Raw genomic sequence first — 25,116 nt, forward strand, 5'->3', positions numbered from 1 at the left:
AGTAGAAATGAAGAGAGAGGAAAGTTAGGGCAGCACCTGTCACTGGCCAGGCTTTACAGTCTGTTTGTGTCTGGAAGGGCTCATCAGAGGAGATGAGGCACACTTTTATAAAAAAAAAAGTGCTCAGGAAGGTAGCACTTTGGTCTGTCACACTAAACTTGCTAAGCCTGAATGTGCAGTCGGGGAGGGAGGGAGCTAACCCCCCCTCAACCACCCCACCCAATGCAACCACCCCAGTTGGCACCTCCACGTCCTGTTCATGCCCAGCATTTTAGAATCATCCCTTATTTAATTGCTGTCAGTCTGCCGCTCCCAGCAGCAGCAGCCCCTAATATTAAATCAAGTCCCAGGAAGGAGACGCTCGGCTGATCCTTTCTGATGCACCAAATGTTGTGCTGCTCAAAGAACTCCGGTCGCCACGTAAACCAACCATCAGGAGCAGAAAACCTCCTGCAGACACACAGATGCTGGATTTCAAATATGATTACATTGATTGGGCAGCAGGAACATCTTTACATTAACATATCTGAACATTTTCCAAGAGTTGATTGGCAACACTAATGGAAACATAGTGTGTGCATGTGTGTGTGTGGGTGGGTTCGTATGCCTGAATGCCCGCGCATGGACTGTACTCATATGGCTCTACTTGTAGTCATGCACAAAGCCGATGGAAGCAGGGAGGCAGGCGTGCTGCCAGTATTAATCGGGGCAAGTCAATTTTTTTGGGGATTGTGTGCCTATGTGGTAATTTTCTAGCTCCAAAAGATGCGACTTGTGCCAAGGGCTTTTTGCTCCCCGTTTTGGCGTGAAATTGTGCCTGTGTTTCCATCCGCTAAGACCACCTCTTATTGCAAACATGGGCACACAGAGCAATTTCCATGGCTTCAGTCGGTAGAGGTGCACAAAGGGACCTATTCAAAACCACATCAGATTCTTGTCTGTGTTGACTTTCACTCTCTTTTAAAGTTTGTATGTAATATATATTTTAATCTGCAATAGCTGACCAGGAGACAGAGACTTGCAGCATGGTGGCACTAGACTAGTCTCAGCTTGACAAGCTCTCACCGGTGACGTGATAGTCGTCGCCCATTTTCAACCAAACAGAGCAACTTGAGCATCCCGTTTTAATATTTTGGCTGCCCATTTGTTAACTGCACTGCCCATTACCACACACACATCAAGCACCATGTGTGTCTTAATTACATAGGAATTTGCAAACCTATTTATATAACCTCCTATGCATCTCTACGCACCAGACTGGAATGCTGTTCTCTAAAGATTCAAAGTATATGCAGATTTTCTGCCAGCGTAGATGGCAGTAGTCAGCCGGATTTGTCTTGAGCTCCTTCACAGTAATCTAGAAACATTTTTTAATGAAGTAAAACTCCTGTAATGAAATTAAATGTATGCAAAGTGGAAAAGGACAGGGTGTTGTTTGCTGTACAGATTGTAAAGATTGGCAAATGTATGATTTATGATATTGGACATCATAAATAAAATTGACGTGAATTAATTGTATGTGAATTGCATGAACAATTTGCAAAAGTGGAATAAATATATGCAAACAGGCCTAAATATGACCAACCTTTGTTATCACTGTGGTGGAAAACATACAGTCACCAGGGTATATCATATTTGTGTAGGTGTATTTTAACTGCCTGAATTTAATCTTCTTGTAAAATAGGTTTGTTGACAGGATATCAAGTGCCTCGTAAAATGTAAATCCAACTTCCTCTGCCTTTGGCAACAAATCTTGGGTGCTAAATATTCATTGTATAATAAAGCCTCTTAAAGACATTTTTTCTTGGGAGAAACTGGCCCAGATGCACTTCCTGGCTTTTTAGGAAGCACTGCTGCTTTCAAAGAATAGAGATGCTGATTGCCGCCTATTGTTGAAGCCCACCTCCGGTTACCAACATTGCGAAAATTAGAAAGAACCATTTGGTCACATCCTGTTTCACTCGCTCCACTAGTCTGCACCTGCATTTTTACTCACACTCAATTTTAGTGAAAGAGAGCCCAGTCAACTCTGCTCAACCTGGACATGTTGCAGGTGTTTTTACTTATTCTTCTCTTTCTGCACCCTCATCAGGTATTCTTCACATGGGCAACGGGGAGAACGTCTTCATCTCCCAGCAGCCACCTGTAATCGGTAGCGTGATGGGAAACGGGCGCAGGCGCAGCATCTCCTGCCCCAGCTGTAATGGCCTCGCTGACGGAAACAAGCTGCTGGCCCCCGTGGCTCTGGCGTGCGGCTCAGATGGAAGTCTGTATGTGGGCGACTTCAACTATGTGAGGAGGATTTTCACCACGGGGAACGTCACCAGCGTCCTGGAGCTCAGGTAACTGAGGAGCAGCCCACTAACATTCACTCAGGACCATGAGCTCAGATGGACTTGCACACAGGTCGTAAACCATTGAGGTCAATTGAGATGGACAGAAACGCCCTCAGGCCCAGGATTGATGGTCCTGCCCGTCTCATCCACCTGTAACAGCTGCAGTACGGCCCTGATAGAGGCTGAAGAGGGTGTAATGGGGTCTTAACAGAAGACGTTCCAGGAAAAGATTAATTTCTCTGTTATTATCAGCAAAGGCGGAGGATTTAAGTAGATTAGAATTAATTTGTCATGATTCTCTTTGAAATATGTCTGTTAACAGCCATTTTTTTATTCTATCTTCTAACAACTAAAATTTCCTCTCATTTCTCTTCCTATGTCATTTTCTGCTGCTCTCGTCAAACAGAAATAAAGACTTCAGACATAGGTAAGCCATACAGTATTTGCTGGAATTAATATAAAGGAAGGGCACAGTCCACATACTTGATGTCAAAGTGCCCGTTTGAGCCCATTTGAGATAAAATGGGCTCAAACAGTTAAAAATTATCCCTGACTGTTCGATTTTCATCTTTATAAAGCTGTAGATTTAGTAATTTATTAGCTGTTTATGAGCTCACTGAATCTCTGGAATCAGTGTCTTGCTCGCGACAGTGTTTTACATTTGTGTGTGTGATTGCGAAGAGAGAACTAAGCCTATTGTTGGCTCAGGAGAGGCTGCCATTTGCCTCAGGATTGCTAATGAGGGTCAAATAACATTGACCAATATAGGTATATAAGTATTGAGTCACCTAGTATTGTGTAATTGCACCTAGTGTTGTGTAATTGCTATCTGTCAAATAGTCAAGAAATCATGTCAACATTTCAGAGTGCGATATATAACTTACATTGCATTGGCAGTGTATTAGGCACACTGTGCTGCATGCAATGAAACGCAACGGCACGGTGGGAAAGAAGTTTCCGAACCATTTATTATATTAAAGGGTTATGAATATACCTATATATGTATATATTAAATTCAAAAGATGGCACCTCAGTGTAGATCTTATCCGTGGTTTAAAATATAAAGACCTCATTTTGCTTGGCAGATGGCGGTGAGGGGAAATCTCTGCGTGCTGTCTTTAGATACCATGTCTCGGGCAAAGGGCTATTGATTGATTTTCTATCAAAGGGTCTTGACTACAGCTGGGGAACATGTAGTCAAACTGATGATGAAAAGCGAAGGGATGCAGGTCACTGCCTTCTATTTTCAAGAAAGGCCACATTAACAAAACCATCAGATTCTCTCCATTGCTTTTTCCGTCTCTCCACATCTACCTTTTTGTCAGTCTTTGTATCTCACATGTCTTTGTGCACTAACAGCACATCAATACGCTCACATGCGCTCCTTTAAAACCGTCCCATAGACTCATGTCGTGTTTGCTAGGACGAATCTAAAGAAATGTCAAAGCTCTGTCCCCTCACTTTAAGTACTCCCAACACATTTGCATATTAAAAAGGAGATTTATGGAGGAAAAACACAGCATGTGTCTGCATAAAATGGATGGCTGCCTCCTGTTCATGTGTGAGCTAGCGATAGGACTGGAAGGTGGGTGATCTCACTGGAATGTTCATTGACCCCCTACTAAGGATGTCCCCGTCCACTCCTACTGCGCTCCCGCCGTTGTCGTGCCAGCATGCAGCAAAATCCAATTATCTTCTACAAACTAGATGTTGTCAGTGAATATAGATGGGTTATGTGGCCGCGGCTCAAGGTCAGGGAATAACGCCTCATAGTTTCAAACACAATGGGGGAGGGCGGACCAACACACTTCTACATGCAACTGGGAGCTGATAAGGTATCAGCTGATTGCACATTGCAGATATAATGCAAAGTAGGATCCAGTTATTGAGGCTTGATACTGACCTACTCTGAGACAGCAGTGTATTTATTGTTGTATTTCCTAAACCAGCCAGTTGTACCTGGAATGTACTGTAGACCAACATATCAGTCAACTTGGTCAGTGGGCTGATCGTGACATGTGTGCCTGAGGTCTGCTGCAATGTACTGTCATCACTGATTCATTGAAGGTCAATTGTCATTTAAAGTTATGTACCGGATTTGACAATCCCACAGACCCACTGGTCTTTCTTTCTTGTTGTATTATACAAATATAAGGCCTGTCATGCCGGCCATGAGCCTTTAAAGAAGCCTCAAGGTTAGAGTTGAAATTCCATCTTAATCCAGTTTGAATGACACCCTGCTGACAGGTTTCTGGGTAACGCTTATCAGGTCTGGCAGAACTGTGCTGTACCCTGCCCTGATAATACTGGTCATCACTACGGTGGCGCTACACTACTAAACTGGTAACGGATTCATTGTTTTGTCAGACCAACAGTCAACAACAACAGCAAAATCCTTTTTTTTACTTGATAAAGATTTACATGTTTTATATGTATAATAGATTAGCCAAATTGGTAGTAGTATATTTTCTTACAATCAACTAGTCAAAGTATGTAGAGAAAGGACCACTACTCCAAGTACAATTGATGCTTTGTACTGTAGAGAAGTTTGTCAAATCTGTCAGTCAAATCTTCCACTTTCAAAATAAGATCCCTCTTGCATATCCTGCCTTGTCTTATGGCTGGGTGCAGTTTAAAATATTACAATACCAACTTCCTACCTATCATAAGAATGAAAGCATTCAGTTCTGTAAAATGTTGCCACCAACAAATTTATTTGTCTTTCTAACTTTACCACACCACAAACTATGGGTTGTAGTTACTGGCCCAATCCCACATTGCATTAAACCATACACATAATAATTATTTTTGTAGATATGGGTACAAAGAGGATGATATGCAATTTCAATGCTGCTTGGTACTGGGTTATTCCGGTTGATACCTTTAAGGGCTCGTGTTCAGTACCCAGCCCTATTAGGATTAGGTGTTTTTACTTACAATCTGTCTTGGTTTTATTTTCCAGCAGAAGATAATGTCTGTATTATATGCAGAGGCAGAATCCTATTGGAAATAGTCCTCGCTGCCACTTCATTGTACTACTATGGATTTGTCTGCTAACAGTCATCTTTGTTTTCTGACACCTATATTCTAACTAGAGTGTGCCAATAGATTGCATGCGTCGCGACGCAGCAGGATTGGTTATATTTGGCTCTTTTGTCTATCTGTCAGGTTGGGCAACCTCCTGTGGATATGAAGGATTGCTTTGCTGACTTGGTTGGAAGTTTGATAGGATATTGCTTTTTTCTGTGCTGTGCCTGATGGACGCATATGTGTGTTATTGCTTTAGCTATGCATTTCGGATTCTCTACATAAGTCCCAAGGGAAAACGAAAACACACTTGTATGAACTTCTACAAGCAACAATCAGGCTACTGTACAGTCAGATAATATTGCAAAGGTTTTCTTGGGACAGAGATGAGAGAGTACTTAGGATTTCTGTCAAAGGATCCAATGACTGAGCAGACCCTCGTTTCTCTTCCTAACTCTGCATCCCCTCCATCATTACTGTTGTTTCAATATGCTAAAGGAAACATGACATCTATTTCTATCCATGTGCAATATTTTCAAATATGACTACTGTATACTACTGTGTATATCACATTTATAGAGACAAATTGAGTTTCCACTTTCTTTTGACACCAAGGATTTCTAACTAAGCTGACTGTATTGTAGATGAGTTATAAGCTCCACCATTATGTCATGTTTAATCTCATTCTATTTTGTCATGTTTAATCTCATTCCGTTATTCTTTTTCCGTGGCCATGGTTTAAACTCTAATTGTGTCCAATGGACTCTCTAAATGGCTTTGAATCCGTTTTAATTGTATTAAACAATGTTTCTTATTTGACAGCGCTGTAACCCTTCTAGCTTTATTGACTTGGGCTTCTTCCTTCACTTTTTCCCTTCTCTCAGCAACAGCCCCACTCATAAGTACTACCTGGCAACCAGTCCGGTGAACGGTGCCGTGTACCTTTCGGACACCAGCAGCAGGAAGGTATTCAAGGTGAAATCCATGAATGTGGTGAAAGATGTCGCCAAGAATCTTGAGCTGGTGGCGGGCACCGGCGACCAGTGTCTCCCATATGATGACGCTCGCTGCGGGGATGGAGGAAAGGCCATTGATGCCACCCTCACCAACCCCAGAGGTATTGTATGGACGTTGTTATGATCAATGTAGCTAGCCGTACCAAGACATGGCTTTTTTTTTACTTTTCAAGCATGCAAGTTAAAGACCACTGTCTAGAGGCGAGATCAATTCTCTTTGGTTTTCATGCATTAAATTATCTTATATAACCTCCAATACTAACAACAATACTTTTTTATAGCATGCTTTTCCTTTTGTTACCTGGGGTCTTCTTTGTCTTGTTTCCATATCTGGATGATACATTAGTCACTGGATCACATGCTTGTTGTCCTCCATTGGGATGACATTGTGATTCATATGCTCTGAATATAACACTCAATTCCCGCAATACAAAAGTGCAGCATGCGGGCTCCAGTAAAGTCCAGGTTTGCATTTAAAATGGAACATTTCGCCATAACTGGCATTGTCTAGATGTGCATAGCTGCTTGAATATTGTTTGACCAACCCTGAAGTAAAAATACAGAGCTGGGGCTGGCTACAGTTGGTGTAGCCAGTCCCAGACTACATTGATGACATTTTTTGCTGTAATTGAATCAATACATACAGCACTCATCTATTTGATGTGTCTATTGTTCTCCATTATTGATTTTTTTGAAAAATCTATCCTCGCATTAGCTTTCATCGCCGTGATTAGTCTTTAATTTTTATTGCAGTGAATAGCGCTTGATTGTCATTTAGTGGTGCTCTGTCCGCACATTAAGTCGCAGATAAACAAAATCACTGATGTATATTTCCCTCTCCTGTCCATTGGGCGACTTTTTATTTGCAGGCATTACGGTGGATAAGTACGGTGTAATCTTCTTTGTGGATGGCACCATGATTCGCAGAATCGATCAGAATGGTATCATCTCTACTCTTCTTGGCGTCAATGACCTGACCTCTACCCGACCTCTCAGCTGTGATGCAGTGATGGACATCTCTCAGGTACCACCTCTCTGACCTGGGTCGGCCGCCATGTGTTGTCCTGTCATTCAACTGACACCAGTCTCCTTGACTGACCCTTGTCTTTAGGATGCTGACATCCCCATGTGAGCTTTTGTGTCTGTCGCTGGAAGCTCCTCGACGGCTCTAGCGGCCCTCGGCTTAGTTTTAATCCACATTTGTTTATCGGCTGCATGACGGCAGTTTTTAGATCCGCAGGACTTGCAATGGTTAGGTACAGGAAGGCAGTTAGAGCCCACGGGCACTCTGTTGGGATTTCACTGCCAGTTTCAGGCAGAATTATGGTTTCCTGTGTTAAGCTCATGTCAATAAAGTTCCTGTATTTCTGATTTGTCATGAATGAAGGCCGATGACTGAAATAGTTCAGTTCAGCTGTGAATAACGGGAAGTGTGTAATGCAGCAAGGCCGCAAAAAAACATAAAAACACAATGTGACTATATATGAAACTATATGTGGATTACACGCAATGTAGACTCTTTAATTATTTATTTTTTTCAGAGGTACAATAATAATAAGCACCAGATAAAATGCAAGGCTTTAGGTTAACCAAGTGGCAATTTGTGGAATAGTTGTGATAACTGTTAATTGCACGTAAGATAAATACATATTTTAATATGTTGTACCTCATTTTTGCAAAACATGCATCTTTAAACAGAGGATGTGGAATGTATTAAACTGAGAATGGTCTATATTTGCTTAGATTAATTCCATTGGTCCTGAAGATTATGAATTCAGTAAAGCAGCCCTCGAACGCATCTGCGCCAGCTTGGTGAATTACAAAATGGTTAATAAGCAAATACAAATGAAAATGAGCTGTTAATTGGACTCTGTCCAGGCTGGGGGAACACATAGGAGTTGGAATAAACAAAGCATCCCTGGTACAGAGCCATGCTGAAACCAGAGGTGGCACTATAATCCCCACAGCTTTCATGTCCACCAAATGCAAAGGGCCGTTGACCTACAGCTGCAGGGGGATGAGGAGGTTGACCTTTGACATAGCTGGCTCTCGATTCATTCACATATGTTCTATGATGCACGCAAACACATGTACACACACACACACACACAAACACACACATATGAACCAGACCGCTACCTCAGACAGCACATTCCCCGGGCAAGGACACTGCACTGAGGTCACATCACCCTCTAGCTCAGTCCCTTCCCTTTGGAGGTGACAAGACAAACTTTTTGCTTACTTCAGCAGCCTTTGCATGGCTGTTTTTTCTCCCTGACATTGTCGTTTTCAACCAAGGTAGTTTAGGGTTGTTTTGCTATACATGCCACAGCACTAATATATAATCCAAAAACAACACAGTTATGTTTGTGTCGTCTACAGTATCTTTAATTGCTATAGTTTTACTTCCATGAGAAGAACATTACTGGGCTCTAATGATAAGATTTGATTGATGTCCAAGGCCTGCTCCACGTGCATGCACCAGCTCGTTTCTTGCCCAGTCCTGTATGTTATTGAGTACAACGACTAGCAAACAGGTCTTCAGGGGGCCTCGGATGCCAGCAGAGAGAAGCTTTCTGTGTGTCTGTGAAATGATGTATTCAGTGGAGGAAGGAAAGCCTCCAGCTGCCCATTTCCAGCCCTGGGGGAGCTCCATCCGCCTCATGACCTGTGCTTGCTGCTTGCTCCCTTACCCACACCCAATACACACGAATACAAGGCGCCTATAGATGCTCGCCATCCTTGCTCCACAGCAGCGAGGACGCAGGCAGACTGACTGCGGCGCTACAACGATGACAAATCGCACCAGCACTGCCAGAGACACTCAGACAGTAAAAAGCATCCATTAAAAATTCATCCAGGGCACATAGCTTCCCACTTCAAACACTCCCCAATCCCTCACTTAGGGCCAGACTTTCTCTGGAGAAGCCTCATCACAGTGGTCATTACTTTTGCTGTATCTCACCTGTTCAAGGCAAAAAATAATGTCAAATCTCTCTCTCTCTCTCTCTCTCTCCTCTCTCTCTCTCTCTCTCTCTCTCTCTCTCTCTCTCTCTCTCTCTCTCTCTCTCTCTCCGTCACTCTCTCTCTTTCTCTCTCTCCTTGTTATCTTGCCACGCCATCTGTGTAGCAGGCACACTGTAGCAAAGCTCAGTCTTAATTCACTGTGCAGTTCGACGCGTTTCATTTCTTCAATTTTTTCTTTATCATGCAAAAGGTAGAGGTTGACCTTTTCGAGAATCTTTTAATTTGTTTACACCAAGGCCGTAAGTCATTGCTGTTTCTGATTTTTTGTTTCCCCCCATTGTATCTTTCTCTTAAAAAATCTTCTCTGCACCCCCTGCTGAGTTCAAACTTAAATAGAAGGAACCCAGGTCTTAAAACAAGATCACTTAAACATATTTCAAGGGTGTTAGCGGCTTCAGAAAGCTTTATCAAGGCTCTGACTGTGACATTCAATTCAAATCTGAGAGGGACTTCAAATAATGACATATTACTCTACTTCAGAAAGGCATCATGCTGGCAGAGTGAAGAGATTGCTAATGGGAAATGACATTACAGTTCTAATACAAGTTCAAATCCATTTAAAAATAGTTGTGTTGGTGCAAATCCGTGGCTCGTTTCCTCGGGTGTTGAGAGCATTGTATTTTTTTTTTTTTGCTGTTAGCGGCCGTGTCATACAGGCCCCACTGACATCCACCCCACTGTATGAAGAGGACGGTATGATCGGGTTACAGCATATGGGACAGCAGCACGGGAAAAATACCCTCATCAGTCAGAGTGGCGTGAAAACCTCCTTACAGGCAGCTCCCCCGAGCCACTCCACACACTGGCTCATGAAATATTTAACCACTAGTGTTGACAAGAAATAGGTTTTAAGAAATTGAAAGTCTCCCTTTCATTCCCCAAGTAAATGCATTTTCTGCTCACTGAAAGACATGTTTCCACCACCGGTCCTCCTCTGTTTGTTGTATGTGGCTCAAGATATGTCCTATTATATTATGAACCTCCTCAGTTTTGTGGGGGATGACGGGAGGTTTATGGGATGTGAGCTGTGCGCAATGCTCAAATCAGTTTTTCCATCAAAGGTGGACAAATGCTCTGCTTGTAAAGGTGGCAGGGAATCATCTCCGAACAATCCCTTGTCAGGTTTAGATTAATTGTTTTGACAGCGTTGCCCTTTGAATTAGGAAATTGCCAAAAGCAGGTAAATGAAGGGTATTATTTGGAGAGCAGAGTTGCTTCTCTGTGCTCTATTAAATGCCATGTTTTGTGTTTCAGGAGCCATGTGTTTTGTGCTGGGCAGTGCAAAACAGCATGTCCAAAGATGTTGAAATGTGTCTACCTTGACTTATTTCCCCACATTTCTCTGAGGCATTTTAACCTTAAAAGTTCTAGGTTTTAGTGCAATTTATTGTTTAACCACCAATAGCAGATTGATGCCGTCTTCATGGCCAAAAACGGTGACTCAGATGCCCACGATAGATTTCTCCCTTATCAATTTGTGTGATAAAGGTTTCTGCAATTTGCATCACGGGTCATTATGGCACATTAGTTAACCACAGTAACAGTTGCATCAATTCATTCACCTTTCCATCTTCCAGTTGTAGGGTAAAGAACCCAAAACAATGCTTGGGCACACCCCCATCTAATAGGTGCCCTAAAATCTGGACCTTTCTTTGTATTTTGGTCCAGGTTTTAATCAGTTTCCTTTGATGGTGCTCTAAGGCTTTTATTGAAATATGGCATTTTATATTAGCTTCCAAAGATATCCCCCCGGGATCATAAGTGAGAGAGAGGCCGGTAAATTGGATCAATGTAATCATTCCAATTTGTTAAAGGCCTGATATATTGTTAGCAGAACAATAATTCATAATTTAGGAGGCCAGAGGCAGGCTAGGCTTTCATTTAGTTTGCGTGCCCCAGTTTCTTTTCCAAGGACTCATGCAATCTCTTGTCATTACAAAATGAATAACCCAAAGCAAGGAAAAACACAGGATGCAGAGGCCCCGTCCTCAGGTGTCCAGAGTTCTCATGACCAGTTGCAGTGTGCTTTTTCACGTCTGATCATTTGAAAGATCTCCTATTTTCCGCTCCACCATTGTTATCATCTCTGATCTTAAAAATCATGTTTTTTTGTGTTTCCCTTTTTAACAACTCACCAGCTGCTGTATTCCTCCTTATCAGATAATAAATCGTTTCAAAAATTGTTTTTGCTTCAAGCGTAAACTATGAGATAGCACACCTTTTTCACAGCAGCCTATCTTTTTTAAAGCAGTTTTCAACATTTCTTCCCCTGAGGGACCGTTTCCCTCTGATAAAGTGAAAAATGTGTGGATCAATAAAAGTATGGCCTGGTCTTTGTGCCAAAGCTGATATTCTTGTTGTTTTCCTCCTCTTAGGTGCGTCTTGAGTGGCCCACAGACCTGGCAGTGAGTCCCATGGACAATTCCCTCTACGTCTTGGACAATAACGTAGTGCTCCAGATCTCAGAAAACCATCAAGTCCGTATTGTAGCGGGCCGGCCCATGCACTGTCAAGTGCCTGGCATTGACCATTTCCTCATGAGCAAAGTGGCCGTCCATGCCACCCTTGAGTCCGCCAACGCCCTGGCCGTCTCCCACAATGGCGTTCTGTACATCGCTGAGTCAGATGAAAAGAAAATAAACAGAGTACGACAGGTGTCCACCAACGGAGAGATCTCCCTGGTTGCAGGTGCACCAAGTGGCTGTGACTGTAAGAATGACGCCAACTGTGATTGTTATTTTGGTGATGAAGGCTATGCCAAGGACGCTAAGCTGAATGCACCCTCTTCTCTGGCGGTGTGTCCGGACGGGGAGCTTTATGTTGCGGACCTGGGAAACATTCGTATCCGTTTCGTGCGCAAAAACAAGCCCTACCTGAATCCCCTCAGCATGTACGAGGTGTCCTCTCCCATTCACGATGAACTCTACCTGTTTGACTCCAACGGCAGCCACATTTTCACTCAGAGTCTAACGACAGGAGACCACCTCTACAACCTGACCTACACGGGAGCAGGAGATCTGAGCAGCATCACAGATAAGAACAAAAACGTAGTGAACATTCGTCGAGACACAACAGGAATGCCTCTGTGGCTGATGGTGCCCGATGGACAAACATTCTGGTTCACCATTGGCACCAACAATGCCCTTAAAACTGTTGCTGCTCAAGGTCAGGAACTAGCTGTGATGACCTACCATGGAAGCTCTGGACTCCTCGCAACTAAGACAAATGAAAATGGATGGACAACCTTCTTTGAGTAAGTAATATTAAGAAACATTAAAACAAAACACCCTTATATTCCTTACACCTAGAGTCTTCATGCCAGTTATAGCTGATCATAGATTACTGCTTTGGCCAAAAGAGAAACTAAATGTAAATGCTACTTGAAGCCAAAAGCATGACAGTAAGAGTTGCAAGGAAAGTTTGGTTTTCTTATTAGTCCAGGCAAGTTCAATTCCAGGAGATCAGTCAATAAGGCTAAAAAAATCCAAAAAAAATATATAAGATGGGCTTGGAAAGCCTGGGCAGGAACACACAAGACAACCAGGCGGGGACCAAGTGAAGGTGGACTGGTATAAATACTGAGGGACTAATTAGAGAATGGGCTATGGGCGGGGAGGACCAGGTGAGGGGAATGAGTTTGTATGGTCTGATAAAATAGCAGGACCTGAAACGACAGGAGAGTTTGTGATGAAGTAGAACCAGATCCAAACAAAGTAAGAGATAGAATTTGTGGCTTTAAAATTGTTCCGTTAGAACATAGTTCGTCGTTTTAGGAATATCTGAACTGGAAACTACCTTTTTTTTAACGTGTTGACATCTATGTCACTCACAATAAGAGACTTGTGGAAGTATGGGTGTAATCCTATTTGCTGTTATCATACCAAATAGGATTACTGGATGATATGTTACTCATCTGCACCCTTGCTCGTAGTGAAAAACTGCAGACCATCGCTTGTTTAGACAGAAACTACACATATCTGCTGGCTGGCACATTTTACTCGTACATTTGCGACGAAGCCCCGGAAATATAAGCGTAACAAAATTGCCAGGGGCAATAAAAGGGAACAAGTGAAAATGCTCCCATACGCTGCAGCATTGGAGCTCAGGATTTCTTGTTCTTGTGACTTGTGTGGAGCAATCTGTCTCTTAGCTTAATATACTGTACCAAGGGACACTGCGCTAACTGGGTGTCATTCCAAAAAAAGTGTGAGTAAGCTGGTCACACATATGTTACACCTCGCGAGAGGAATATAGCACTTTGACACATAATCAGACGGTCTGTTTAATCTAAGTAGACATTTATCACCTGTGTTTGATTTGGTCGTCACCTGAGACGTTTGCATAGGCATTTCTCAAGGTAGAGGGAATTGCCTCAGGCTTCAACAAATCTAGTGGGTGGCTGAATTTCTGAATTTTACTTCCTGCAAAATGGCTGCTGTTAATATCAGGTTTAATAAAAACGTAAAGAAAACACAGAGACATTATTACACCAGTGACACTCAGAGATAAAATGGTCACAATAGATTTTTAGGATGTCTCACCTATTCTTAACAACATAGAAAATAATTTGTAGGATGTATAAATTACACATTATTTTTAATAACATCAAACACATGATTCTAGAATTTCACTGTCAGAGGTACAGTGCTGTATGAAATGTCATAAATGGGACGAAGATAGAGTTTAGGCATGTAGTGCAGTGTGTTGCAGGAGGCCAGTTTTTTTATTAACTAATGTTAGTGGAAATAATAAAGATATATACCTATCATTAGACCCCTACAACTCAAATATGGTTTCAAATAAAAGAGAGTACAACATATGATTGTTTATTCATAACTATGTTACAGTTACAATGAACATTTTCTTGCATTTCTCTTTAATATTTTACAATGACTTCATATTTAGCTACAAGCAACCGTCCATGTTTCATTCATTCAGGCCAAATAAAGAGTTAGTTTTTCTTGAATAATTAGCTTTGAAGGTCACTCCACCGTAATTTGCGATCATTTTTTTAGGAAATGAAAAAGAACCTCCATTCATCCCCAGTCAACAAAGTGCACAGCCTAATCTTTTAGCCATTTTAATTAATGTGTTCTTTAGTCCTGTAGCCTATATATTGACATTTATTTCAATTAATGCAAAAATAAAGGACTGACTTGAGATCAATAGACATCTGCTATGCTGTCTTACTGGGGTTACTCTTGGTAGCCTTGTTTACTCTGACATTTACTGTATACACAGATGCTCCGCTGACCCCTTAATGTTTTTGTTGTAATGATAAGTGCCTATGCTTAATGCTTGCTGTAAATCCATTAAATCTTGTGGCTTTCTGAAAGATGCCTTATTCTTCTCTTGGCCTCTAATTAACAGGGCAGTAATGCATCTAGTCACTGGGTTCAACCGAATGTTCCTAGGTTGATTTAATACATCAACAATAGCGGCTAAATCATGTAAAACAACCGCTAATGAATTTGAAGCAATCACATGGCTGTTGCCCTTACATCGTACACACAGTCATCAGTCACATGTGTCCTGAAGTTCTCGGGCAGCAAGCGGCGGTACACATAGCTCTGCAGTCTGCACAAGGCCGAGGTTGGGTATGCCGGAGGGGGACGCTGATATGAAGTGTCCGGCCTATTGTTGGGCCCCAGCGTGAAAAGGTCATAGAGCTAACGTGTGACACAGAGGTGATGCAATCCGAACGGACTCGTGCCCATCCAGGGGGAAAGCAGTCCTCTTTCCTTCAATCTGCTGAGCACCCTGCCCCCGCATGGCCCTCGTGTCCAGAGAAAGCAAGCTAATAGGCAGCTGAGTTGAAGCAGGCCAGAGCCATTAGAGCTCGGCGGTGAAGCCTGAGGAATTCGCTGGAGCTCAAGGCCCTAATTGAGACAGAAAGTGTGGGTCAGTGATCAAGCCGCGGCACGCAGCGTCGCTCTAGAATGAGATTTTTAGTCTTGTGGACTCTTGTCTTTTGTGCAGAGGTGAAGCCAATCGGGGACTCTCTCTTTGCCCAATGAATTGAACAGTTAAAAGTACAGATAACGTGTATCTTCTTGCGCTTTCACTGCAAAAGCGTCGATTGTATGACGACAAAACGCAGGGAGAATATCGCATTGATAAAATGTGAGCAGTATCAAAAGAAATCAAATGCTTCAGATATGCATTACTCTGATATTTAGTATTTCCCGAAGTGAAAGACTTGGGCTGAAATGCATCTCTGAATCTGTGTCACGTGTGCCGTTATGATCAGATAGCGTTTATCTCTGGGAGATGATTCCTCTCCCACTCTTCCTTTCCATATTGGATATTTGAGATGGCACCGCTGAGGAAATATCCGTAAACCAGCACCCGCCATCTCATTTATTAGAGGCTTTATTATGGCAGGCAGCAACATCGAGGAGGGCCTACCGATCTGTATTCAGAGCGCAAATAAGAGTCTTCATTCTATCTAATGCACCGTTCACTCTCTCCCATTCTGGAACACTGGCAATCTGAAAGATTTCAAATTGTTCTACGCTGATGTGCTTTCTGAGCAAAATGAAACAATCTGGCCACTCATGTTCCTGTCTGTGATGAACTGACTGATTCGTAGGCGAGGGAGCATCTCTCCAAGGTGTCGCACCTCAGTGCTCCTATTTCATAGACTGTATAATGAGATTAGGTGATATCTCTAATCTTTTAAGCTAATAAGCAGGCTGTGCTCGCTCGTCTTAGCCATGACATTTCTTCCTTGACAGTAGTTATGTTTTTTGGTTGTTGTTTTTTTCTATTTCCATGCTTCCATCTTGTGAAAGTTACTTACAAACTGAGAGTAGTATGTGCATGAATGTCACTTTTACATCTTTACACATTTATTGCAAAAGTTAGAAAAATACAAAGTTCTGGTGTTGCTGCTGTGTTTGTCACACCAATACAGAAACACTATCTTAAGCAATTACCGGCAGAAGAGTATATATTGGATAGCAACCCATAATTGCAGTAAATCTGAGACCATTGAGCACTGGTCACATTTATGTATCTGCATGCATTTATGCATACCTGACCTGCCTTCGTGCTTGTGACTCTGTGTATATTTTTTTAGGCCACGGCACTGTTTAGAATTCTGCTGTAGTTACTGTTTATACACAGTTCAAGATGACATGCCCCTCTTCACTTTCTTCGACTCTCATCAATGTATTTCCTTGTAGGTATGACAGTTACGGGCGTCTGACAAACGTCACTTACCCCACGGGCCGAGTGAGCAGCTACCGCACAACCGCCGACAGCTCGGTCCGCATCCAGACTGAGGGCTCCAACAAAGAGGACATCACCATCACCACCAACCTGTCGGCCTCTGGTGCCTTCTACACACTCATGCAAGGTTGGTGTTTTTTTAATGTAGCTCCCAAGTGGAAAAGGGGAATTTGAATGTGCTGATAGAAACATGTTGTGACTGAGTCCCCTGTTTGAAAAGACTTTGTCCGAGCGATTAAATTATGTTCACAGTTTTCACATCACTGAATAATTTTATATCAGGATCACGACCTGGAGTGGTGAAGAGGTTTTTGTGCCCTTCTGGTTCTGCAAGTTGTAGGGGCCCGTTGGTCCTCGTGGGATGAACCAGGTCTTACCTACTTACCTGGGATGGGAGCTTGCAGCAAAGCACCATCTGAGGCCATGTTGGCTTCATTATGGGGATCGGCGGTTCGATCACTAGTTCTGCTAGTCCATGTCAATGTGTCCATGGGCAAGACACTTACCCCCAAAATGCTCCTGCTGTGCCTACGGTGTATAAATGTGTATGAATGTTAGCTACTTGATGGGCGGATGGCCACTGCTATCAGTGTAAATGGGAGTGATTAAATGGGTAAATGATGTCATGTGATGTTAAAACGCTTTGAGTGGTCGGAAGACTAGAAAAGCGCTGTACAAGTACAGGTCCATTTACCATTTTAAGGGGTTATGTGGGCTGCTGTCAAGAGAGCTAACCAAAGATAGTTCCAATGGTCAGTCGGTAGTGAAGTGTGTTCGTTATCTAACCAGGACATTGTGTCTGACATTTTCAAATTCATTTTTCAGTGCTTTAAACTGCACAGACAAAATTTCATTAACCTCTATCTTAATGTGCTGAAGTGGAGTCAGACGTTCTAGAAACAGATATTTCAAAAACTACGTGCATGGTTATATATATAGGGGTTAATAATTAGTTAGTAATGCGTTTTGAGATTGAGGCAAGCTGATCTTTAAATGCAGACATAACGTCTGAATAATATTGAGTTACAGAGCTTTGCTCTGTTGTTTTAATGAAATGTGATGGGCAACTCCTATTTGCCAGAATGGGAAACACATATTGACTTTCTGTCATTTCCTAACACACAATGCTGGGGGGGGTCCATATGCGAGATTCTCCTGATTTAGGCAATGTACTGAGAGAGACACACTTGTGTGGCTTATTCCACCTGATTTGTTTCACACACTTCAGCAATCTGACATCCTGTTTTGTACCAGACCAATTGCTTCATGGATTGCCTGTTAATAACATGAACTTTAAGACCTCAGTTTTCAAAAGACTGCCCCACATACCCACACACCCTTTCCCCCCCTTTTACATTTGATTTAGATTTGAAGGTGTACTCCATGCTATTGCCTATACTGAGTCCTGAAACGGAAGATGACAGTCTCTGGTTTCTCCCCGTTGCTCAATGGACTGGTCACCTACGTTGTGACCTTGTCTTAGACATCTGCCGGTGAGAAGAGCGGCGCCAGGAACTCTGCTGTTAATTAATTCACTATTGTCTGCTTTGTAAGCTTGCAAGTGGGTGATCACATAACACATGAATGCACAGCCTTCAAGATTCCTTTCTGGTCATCTGGTTGTGTCCTCTTCTGGGCGAGCTTCAGCACGCCGCAGGGCTGGTAATCATGTTGTCATTATGGAGCTGAGAAATGTAAGATTCAAGGAAGCTTCATTGTAATTGTCACTCTAATCAGGTGTTGAGTCATCGTCCATTATTCTGTTGTATTAATCAATTAGCCTCATTGTGTTTTAATTCTTCGACGAAGACATCACTACTTGTTATTGATAAGTAAAAATAGTGAGCCTCAAGGTGATGGTCAGGTGTGCGGTTCCATTATTGGTTCTGTGTCATGCAGAACACAGCCCCCTTAAATGTGAGTGCAAGACAGATCTGCTGAACTGTATAAGGGTGTGATTTGTGAGGGGAAAAGAAATCAGACGGGGTTGAAAGGTTTTTATTCCTAAAAATAAATCTCAAACCACAGTGGGCCTTCCTTCTTTGTCGACAGTGACGCCCATCAGGTAATATCTTACAGCTGTTAAAGTAACATTCATACAATTGTGATCTTAAGTAAAACAATTATGTGACTTGAACGAATGGTGCAACGGATCACAAAACTTACGGTTCGGATCATTTCACATATCAGTGTCCCGGATCGGATCAGCACAAAAAAGAAAATGGGAGAAAATCTAACTTTTGGAGAACCCTGATCACTTTTCTTTTGCCTCCGATATTAATTGCCAATCATGAATGATATTGGCAGATACAGATCCCTTTGTTGTTTGATTGTAGCAGCTGATCGACAAGGCTCCTGTTATTACAAACTCTGACGTCAGTGTAAACCATCACAAATTTTAAAAGTTATCTTTTTTACTTTGTTATCGGAATTTAGTCTTTTTTTCTTTAAAAAATTAAAAGATAGTATTTTGATTCATTAAAACAAATATTGCTATGAGTATGTTTATGATGTATTATAATCTGTTCAAAGCTAGTGGTAGGAAGGTAAACAGCTCATAATTCATCTCAAATATCTACGGATCGACTGCGATCCGTTACACCACTAACTTGAACTCAACCACTACATTACAGGAATATTTTGATAATAATTTTTGAATTGAATCTATCAGGTAGCTATTTTCACTCTCTTGCCTTGTCCTTTGTGGACAAAACTAAAGGTTACATGCTAATTTAGTTTATAATCCCCCTTTTCAGTATCCTGGATCGGGCCACTTGGCCAGGTGTGCCAAAGCACTTCATTATAAACTTCAATATTTAATACAAACACAAAAAAAATGCAAAAGCACACCGTGCTGTTGGCATGAAGCTACAGTATATGCCTGATTGTCAGAATAGGAAAATGGTCTTTGATGATGGATCTATGTCAGATTTTTCTGACTTCCTGTGTCGGGGTCATCTGCTGCATGCCGCCCCTCTATTACCCACATCTCTGCAAATGTCTGGGCAGGGAAGGATCAAGCCTTGGTCCATTAACGGAGATGAACAGCAGTCTGTTGACAGCTTGGAGACGTTCATCACATGGCTTAGATGGGGTGTCATCCCTAATGTCACAAAAGAGCGAGGGCTGACACTGAAAGTCCATTTGTGATGTTGTTGTTGGTCGCACTATAAACTGTTGCAGGGTTTTTCCTTGTTATTTTAGGTATGTTATATGGTCTTTTGCTGATGTAGTGTTAATCGGGGAGTTGTAAATTGTGTCCCCAACAGGGATAAAAATAATTCAGCAGAGGTAGGGATATATAGACCAGAGAGCGGGTGGGATGAAAGGGGGGCGGAGGGGCAAATCCCACCCCGACTGTATGCACGCACTGCCTAATTCAGCAGTATTTTCAGCTTCGTCTGGTCTCAGTGGCCTCTTTTTGGGAGGGTCGGCCCCCCGAGGCCTCTGGGCAACCCCTGAAGTGTCTCTATGATGGAGAGAGGTAAGGGCCAGAGCAAGGTCAGCCCTGCCTCCTCCGACCCATATCTCTTGTCCCAGCAGCACAGCACATCCTGTGGGCACTATGTGCTAAAGAAAAATAACACAAAACCCAATCTCCTCATGAGATGTTTATTGCATTGTTTGCTGTGCAAAGAAAATCATTTGTCACAGTAACTTTAACTTGACATGTCAACCCGAGGAAATTACAGTGTATGTTCTGATTCTTTTTTTTCCCCCCTTTTAAATGAAGTCAACCAATTAGCGTGGTGTTTAACAAGCCATTTATTTTCCACTGTTCTTAATGAGAATAATATTCATCCTGGTCCCTGTCAGTCTAGTGACAGGCGGCAAGAAGGAGACGCTCTCTGATGAATGTACATGAGATGCTCAGTGGAAACATTAGTCACTGGTCTGGAGCTGGAACACAGGCTGTTGTCACCTAGGGACAGTAATAGACAGGCTCAGATTTATCCCTCGTGTGTGTGTGTGTGTGTTTGTGTATGTGTGTGTGTGGGTGTGTGTGTGTGTGGGTGTGCCACAGGCAAGCTAGCAGCTTTGATAGTTTTCATTTCTCCATATCCTCGAGGCTGCTGCAACAGCTGTAAAACTTTACTTTACTGGCGCTGTGAAACCTCTCACTATTGATCTTTGTTGTCACCGAGCCAACATTATCGCTGGGGTTCAGTTAAATACTGCTGCTAAAGGCTTTCTTTTTGCTGAGCAGCCATTTTAGGTCATTAAGTTTGTGTCTCACTGAGATGAATATTATATGTAGTCCTTGCATCAGCTACCAGGAGTTTGGCTGTTATTTGTTGATTGTTTCTCTTCTTCTAATCCTAATCATTAACGCCCCTCCCCTTCCCCCTTCTACATCCCCAGAACAAGTTCGGAACAGCTATTTCATCGGTCTGGATGGCTCACTGCGGCTCGTGTTGGCCAACGGTATGGAGGTGTCCCTTCACACTGAGCCCCACTCGCTGGCCGGCACAGTCAACCCAACGGTCAGCAAGAGGAACGTAACCCTCGCCATCGACAATGGCCTCAACCTGGTGGAGTGGAGACAGAGGAAGGAGCAAGCCCGTGGCCAGGTCACTGTGTACGGGCGAAGATTAAGAGTAAGCACGCCACCTTGCCAAGAGCAACCTGTGGTCACACACACTTTAAAAAGGATAGGTGACTATTTAAGGATGGTTAGGAGTCAGGAAAATGTCTCTCTCACTCAAAATGGCAGTGACTTTCAGCTCCCTGCTTGACATGACTCCACTCACGGTGCAATCTAACCTCAACTTGAGGACCTCTGCTTTCCTCAGTGTGTGTCTTAAGTGTAAGCTAACAAACAGCAGCCCAGTTCACTGGAAGACTGTTAGAGGGCTACATTCACACAGATATTAGCACTGTGTCAAAGTGTGTGTCACCGCGTCCAGTCAAACAAAATATTGACTGGACCACTCCATCGCAGGGTTAGAAATAAAAATGAACCTGGCTTAAAATGCTGCTATAGTTTATTTTCAATGGAGTTTTAGTATTTTGATAAGAAACATCTACAAAATTCATAGAGGTAAATGATCTCCACAAGCTAACCATGCACTGCTGACACAGTTCGAAACATAAAATATCAAAAGGTCCCTTTTTTATAATGGATTAAACACCCGAGGTTTGACCATGATGCATCTTGAATGACCCACTGGAAATGATCTTTAACAGTAGAAGCACATTTAAAATGCAGCCTAATTGATTAGCTTGATTTTTTAATATATATATATTATATTATCTTTTCACAGCATATATATGCTTTTGTTTTCCACGTTATCTGGGCGGCGACACAGCTAATGGGGAGGTGCCACTTTGTCTGTCATTGGCTGTTCATTTAATGGCCCCGTCGTCCCTCTGGAAGTGAAAGCGTCTAATGTATGTTACAGACAATGGCCCCAGGGGTGAGATAGGAAATGGGAGCAGCCTAATGGCAAGAACAGAGGGGATGAGCAGAGCTGGAATCATTGAGCGACCTTGAGTGGCATGTCAAGTGATATTACGTGGGTGGCTGTATGAGTGTGTGGCAGTGGGATGGAGGGAGGGCAGAAGAGAGGGTGGTGTAGAACCTTTTCAGATCTTTTGTTATGCTATGAACGAGTGAACGGATTTTGGCTGTTGCGACACATGCATGTGTTTGCTGTATTGTGCCTTTCATGTCTCAAGACAAAATGGGTCAATGATTGTCCCCTCCACAACTCCCAGGCACCGACGACAACATTTATGATTTATATTGCAGAGACACCGTAGTGCTTTTTCTCTTCATGGAAAGAAACCCTCCACTCAGATTAAGCAGTTTGCAAATGTACAAAAAGGAGAGACCCTTGTGGCTGCCACTCGGCCATAGCAAGAAACTCCAACCACTTCAATGTGGAATCAAAAATGGAGACAATGCTGGTATCTGCAATTAATGTTTTAGTCTTAGCGTGGTGTCTTATAATGTTGGGCTGGTTGTTCAAAAGAGATGCCAGCTGGAAAGAAATGAAAAGATAAAATGTGTTTCCTCTGATTGCAATGTGAGAACAAACAATAACTGATGTTTTTTAAATGAAACACGAGAACCGATGAAAAGCATTTCCACTCGCGAAACAGATTCATATTGTCATTTGACACAAAAGCCGTTGATATTGATTGAGAGCTCAGATGTTGCGACCATGATTTTTGCTGAAGACCGTTTACATTGTAACATTGTAGGTTTAATGCACTGTAAAAGTCTATATTCTGTTTCTACTTTCTTTGACAATTTCCTTTTAGAGGCAATGTCCAATTTACAATAATTCCTCTTGAGTGGGTTTGCATTCTCATGGGATCTCGGGATCTTTGCTGTAAAAGCTTTTTTTCCACCCCGTTGAGTTTTTGGTGAAACAGATCCTGGCACGAATATCTTTATCTCTTTCTTCTACCTTATATCCTGTTGGAGGCAATCTGAATATAATCTTTCTGGACAGACAGCAAGTATCTGCTGCGTATGAGAGAGTGTGAAACACTGCTACTAGTGTTTCAGGAAATGCTGGAGAAGGAGCTCAGTCTTTGATATCATTCCCTTATCTTTCAGAATCCTGTCAGTTTAACAAATGACTCTTAATCCTGCAGTAATTTTCCATCTGCCAGTGCAGTCTGACTCATATGAAAGTAAAAGAGAAGATAACAAATGTGGACCCCCCTCCTGCTCTTATTCCTAGATCCATCTTAGGAGGCCCGGGACTCAAATTGCTTGTGCTTGTTTGTGCTTTTAGTGTAAAGTAATCCTCTCAATTAGGTATCAATGACATTAATTGCCTCTGGTGTAATTGTCCCTTCACAGATGGGAGACACAAGCATGCCTTTCTCAATGCGTGATTGTAAAAGTCAGATCCGCTCTGTGGCATTGATCTGGAAAGTAGCCAGAAGCAGCTTTCTCAGCTAAGATGTTTTAAAGCTTTGCCAAGATTTGTACCAATCCACAATGGTAGCACATCTAAAGAAAAACTATGTACATCAAGAAAAAAAAAGACATGATAGATAATACAGAATCAGAAGGGTCATTTGAATTATTGCCAAAGACCTCTATGACCCCATCTTCCAGATGGGGTTTGGAGTAGTTGTTGTATCCTAAGACCCTGATTTGATTTCTTCTTCCTCTGGAGCTTCTGCTAACAGAGGCTGTTGACTGAGAAACGTGGCGTGTTTGAGGATCTTTTTGGCTGCAGCAAAGGAGCTGCTTCCTATATAAAGCTTGGCAGCGGGTTCGTCACCGTGCTGACCTGGACATGGTCTTCAGGATTACGCTCTTCACAGCGGTGTCTTTGCACTCTGGTCACAGTGAAGCCGAAGGGTCAACAAGTGCAGCCTCACACATCCAAAAGTGTCATTTAAACTATATTCTCAGTCACACGGGAGAAGAATTGATTTTTTTCCTCCTCTTTTCCAATTTACGGAAATGGCTAAATAAAATGAGTCATCTGTGCCTGGTAATTCTTTTCAGTAAGCAGTGAAAATGAATTTAATGATCAATGTGGCTCTAATGTTTCTTGCATGAATAGGCATACTCCCACTTAGACTACACAGAATTTTTGCACAAACAAAGAAATATGGTAATTCTTATAATTTCATCACTTCAATGGTTCCTGCAGCCCTGAGATACAGCTCCTCTGTTGTAATTAACAGCTGTGAAAAGCTTAATATAAAATAATCACTTTGTGATTAAAGCCCTCCTCATAAGGTCTCATCTCAGAAGAGCAATCCGCACCAATTCCTCTCAATCGCTTAAACTTCCCATGTGTATTTCCTCTTGGTGGACCTGCTGTGGTCAAATGAAATGTTTACAACTCCCTGCCTCCTCTCATAGGTTCACAACAGGAACTTGCTGTCGTTGGACTTCGATCGAATCACCAGGACTGAAAAGGTCTACGACGACCACAGGAAGTTCACGTTACGGATCCACTACGACCACGCCGGGCGGCCCACTCTGTGGGCGCCGAGCAGTCGTCTGAATGGAGTCAACGTCACGTATTCTGCTGGAGGGCACGTGGCAGGCATCCAGAGAGGCACCATGTCTGTTCGCATGGAATATGACCAGAATGGAAGAATCTCCTCCCAGATATTTGCTGATGGTAAATCGTGGAGCTACACTTACCTTGAGAAGGTACGAATCGTTGTTATTGCTACGTTGATTAAATGGTTCAGAGATAAAAAAATGTAATGGAAGATGGCCGGGGCATGTTTTATAGATACATCCTTGAGCCGGCTGTGTCAGATCCTCGATGGGAGATTTGAAACTGGAGTTAAAAAGTTAACTTGAAAAACTCCAGCAGTGTTTGTGCTGCATTATCAAGCTCCAGCGCAGATATCAGCAGAAATGTAATTAAAACCTGTCTGGTGCACCGCAGACGTTATACTTTGTAACCACAGTCTGACAGCAAAGTTCAAGCTGAAATAGCTCCGATGAGAGGAACAGAGTGAAATGTCACTTTCTACCCACTAAT

The 25,116-nt window shown here is 42.5% G+C and overlaps 1 protein-coding gene across 7 annotated transcripts in view; it reads left to right on the forward strand.

Moving 5' to 3' along the window:
- The window catches only part of tenm4 (teneurin transmembrane protein 4), a 147,404-nt gene that overhangs the window by 111,420 nt on the left and 10,868 nt on the right, over positions 1-25,116 (forward strand). For all 7 annotated transcript variants that reach the window (XM_068584297.1, XM_068584301.1, XM_068584304.1 and 4 more), the window contains 8 exons: positions 2,093-2,342; positions 2,743-2,763; positions 6,248-6,480; positions 7,249-7,403; positions 11,782-12,659; positions 16,594-16,766; positions 21,002-21,237; positions 24,480-24,776. In XM_068584297.1, the coding sequence (XP_068440398.1) occupies positions 2,093-2,342; positions 2,743-2,763; positions 6,248-6,480; positions 7,249-7,403; positions 11,782-12,659; positions 16,594-16,766; positions 21,002-21,237; positions 24,480-24,776 (2,243 nt within the window). The remainder of the gene's footprint in view (positions 1-2,092; positions 2,343-2,742; positions 2,764-6,247; positions 6,481-7,248; positions 7,404-11,781; positions 12,660-16,593; positions 16,767-21,001; positions 21,238-24,479; positions 24,777-25,116) is intronic.

Source organism: Clinocottus analis, unplaced genomic scaffold (genome assembly GCF_023055335.1).
Source record: "Clinocottus analis isolate CAN_PGR_092001 unplaced genomic scaffold, fCliAna1.0.p SCAF_2, whole genome shotgun sequence".
Classification (NCBI taxonomy): Eukaryota; Metazoa; Chordata; class Actinopteri; order Perciformes; family Cottidae; genus Clinocottus; species Clinocottus analis.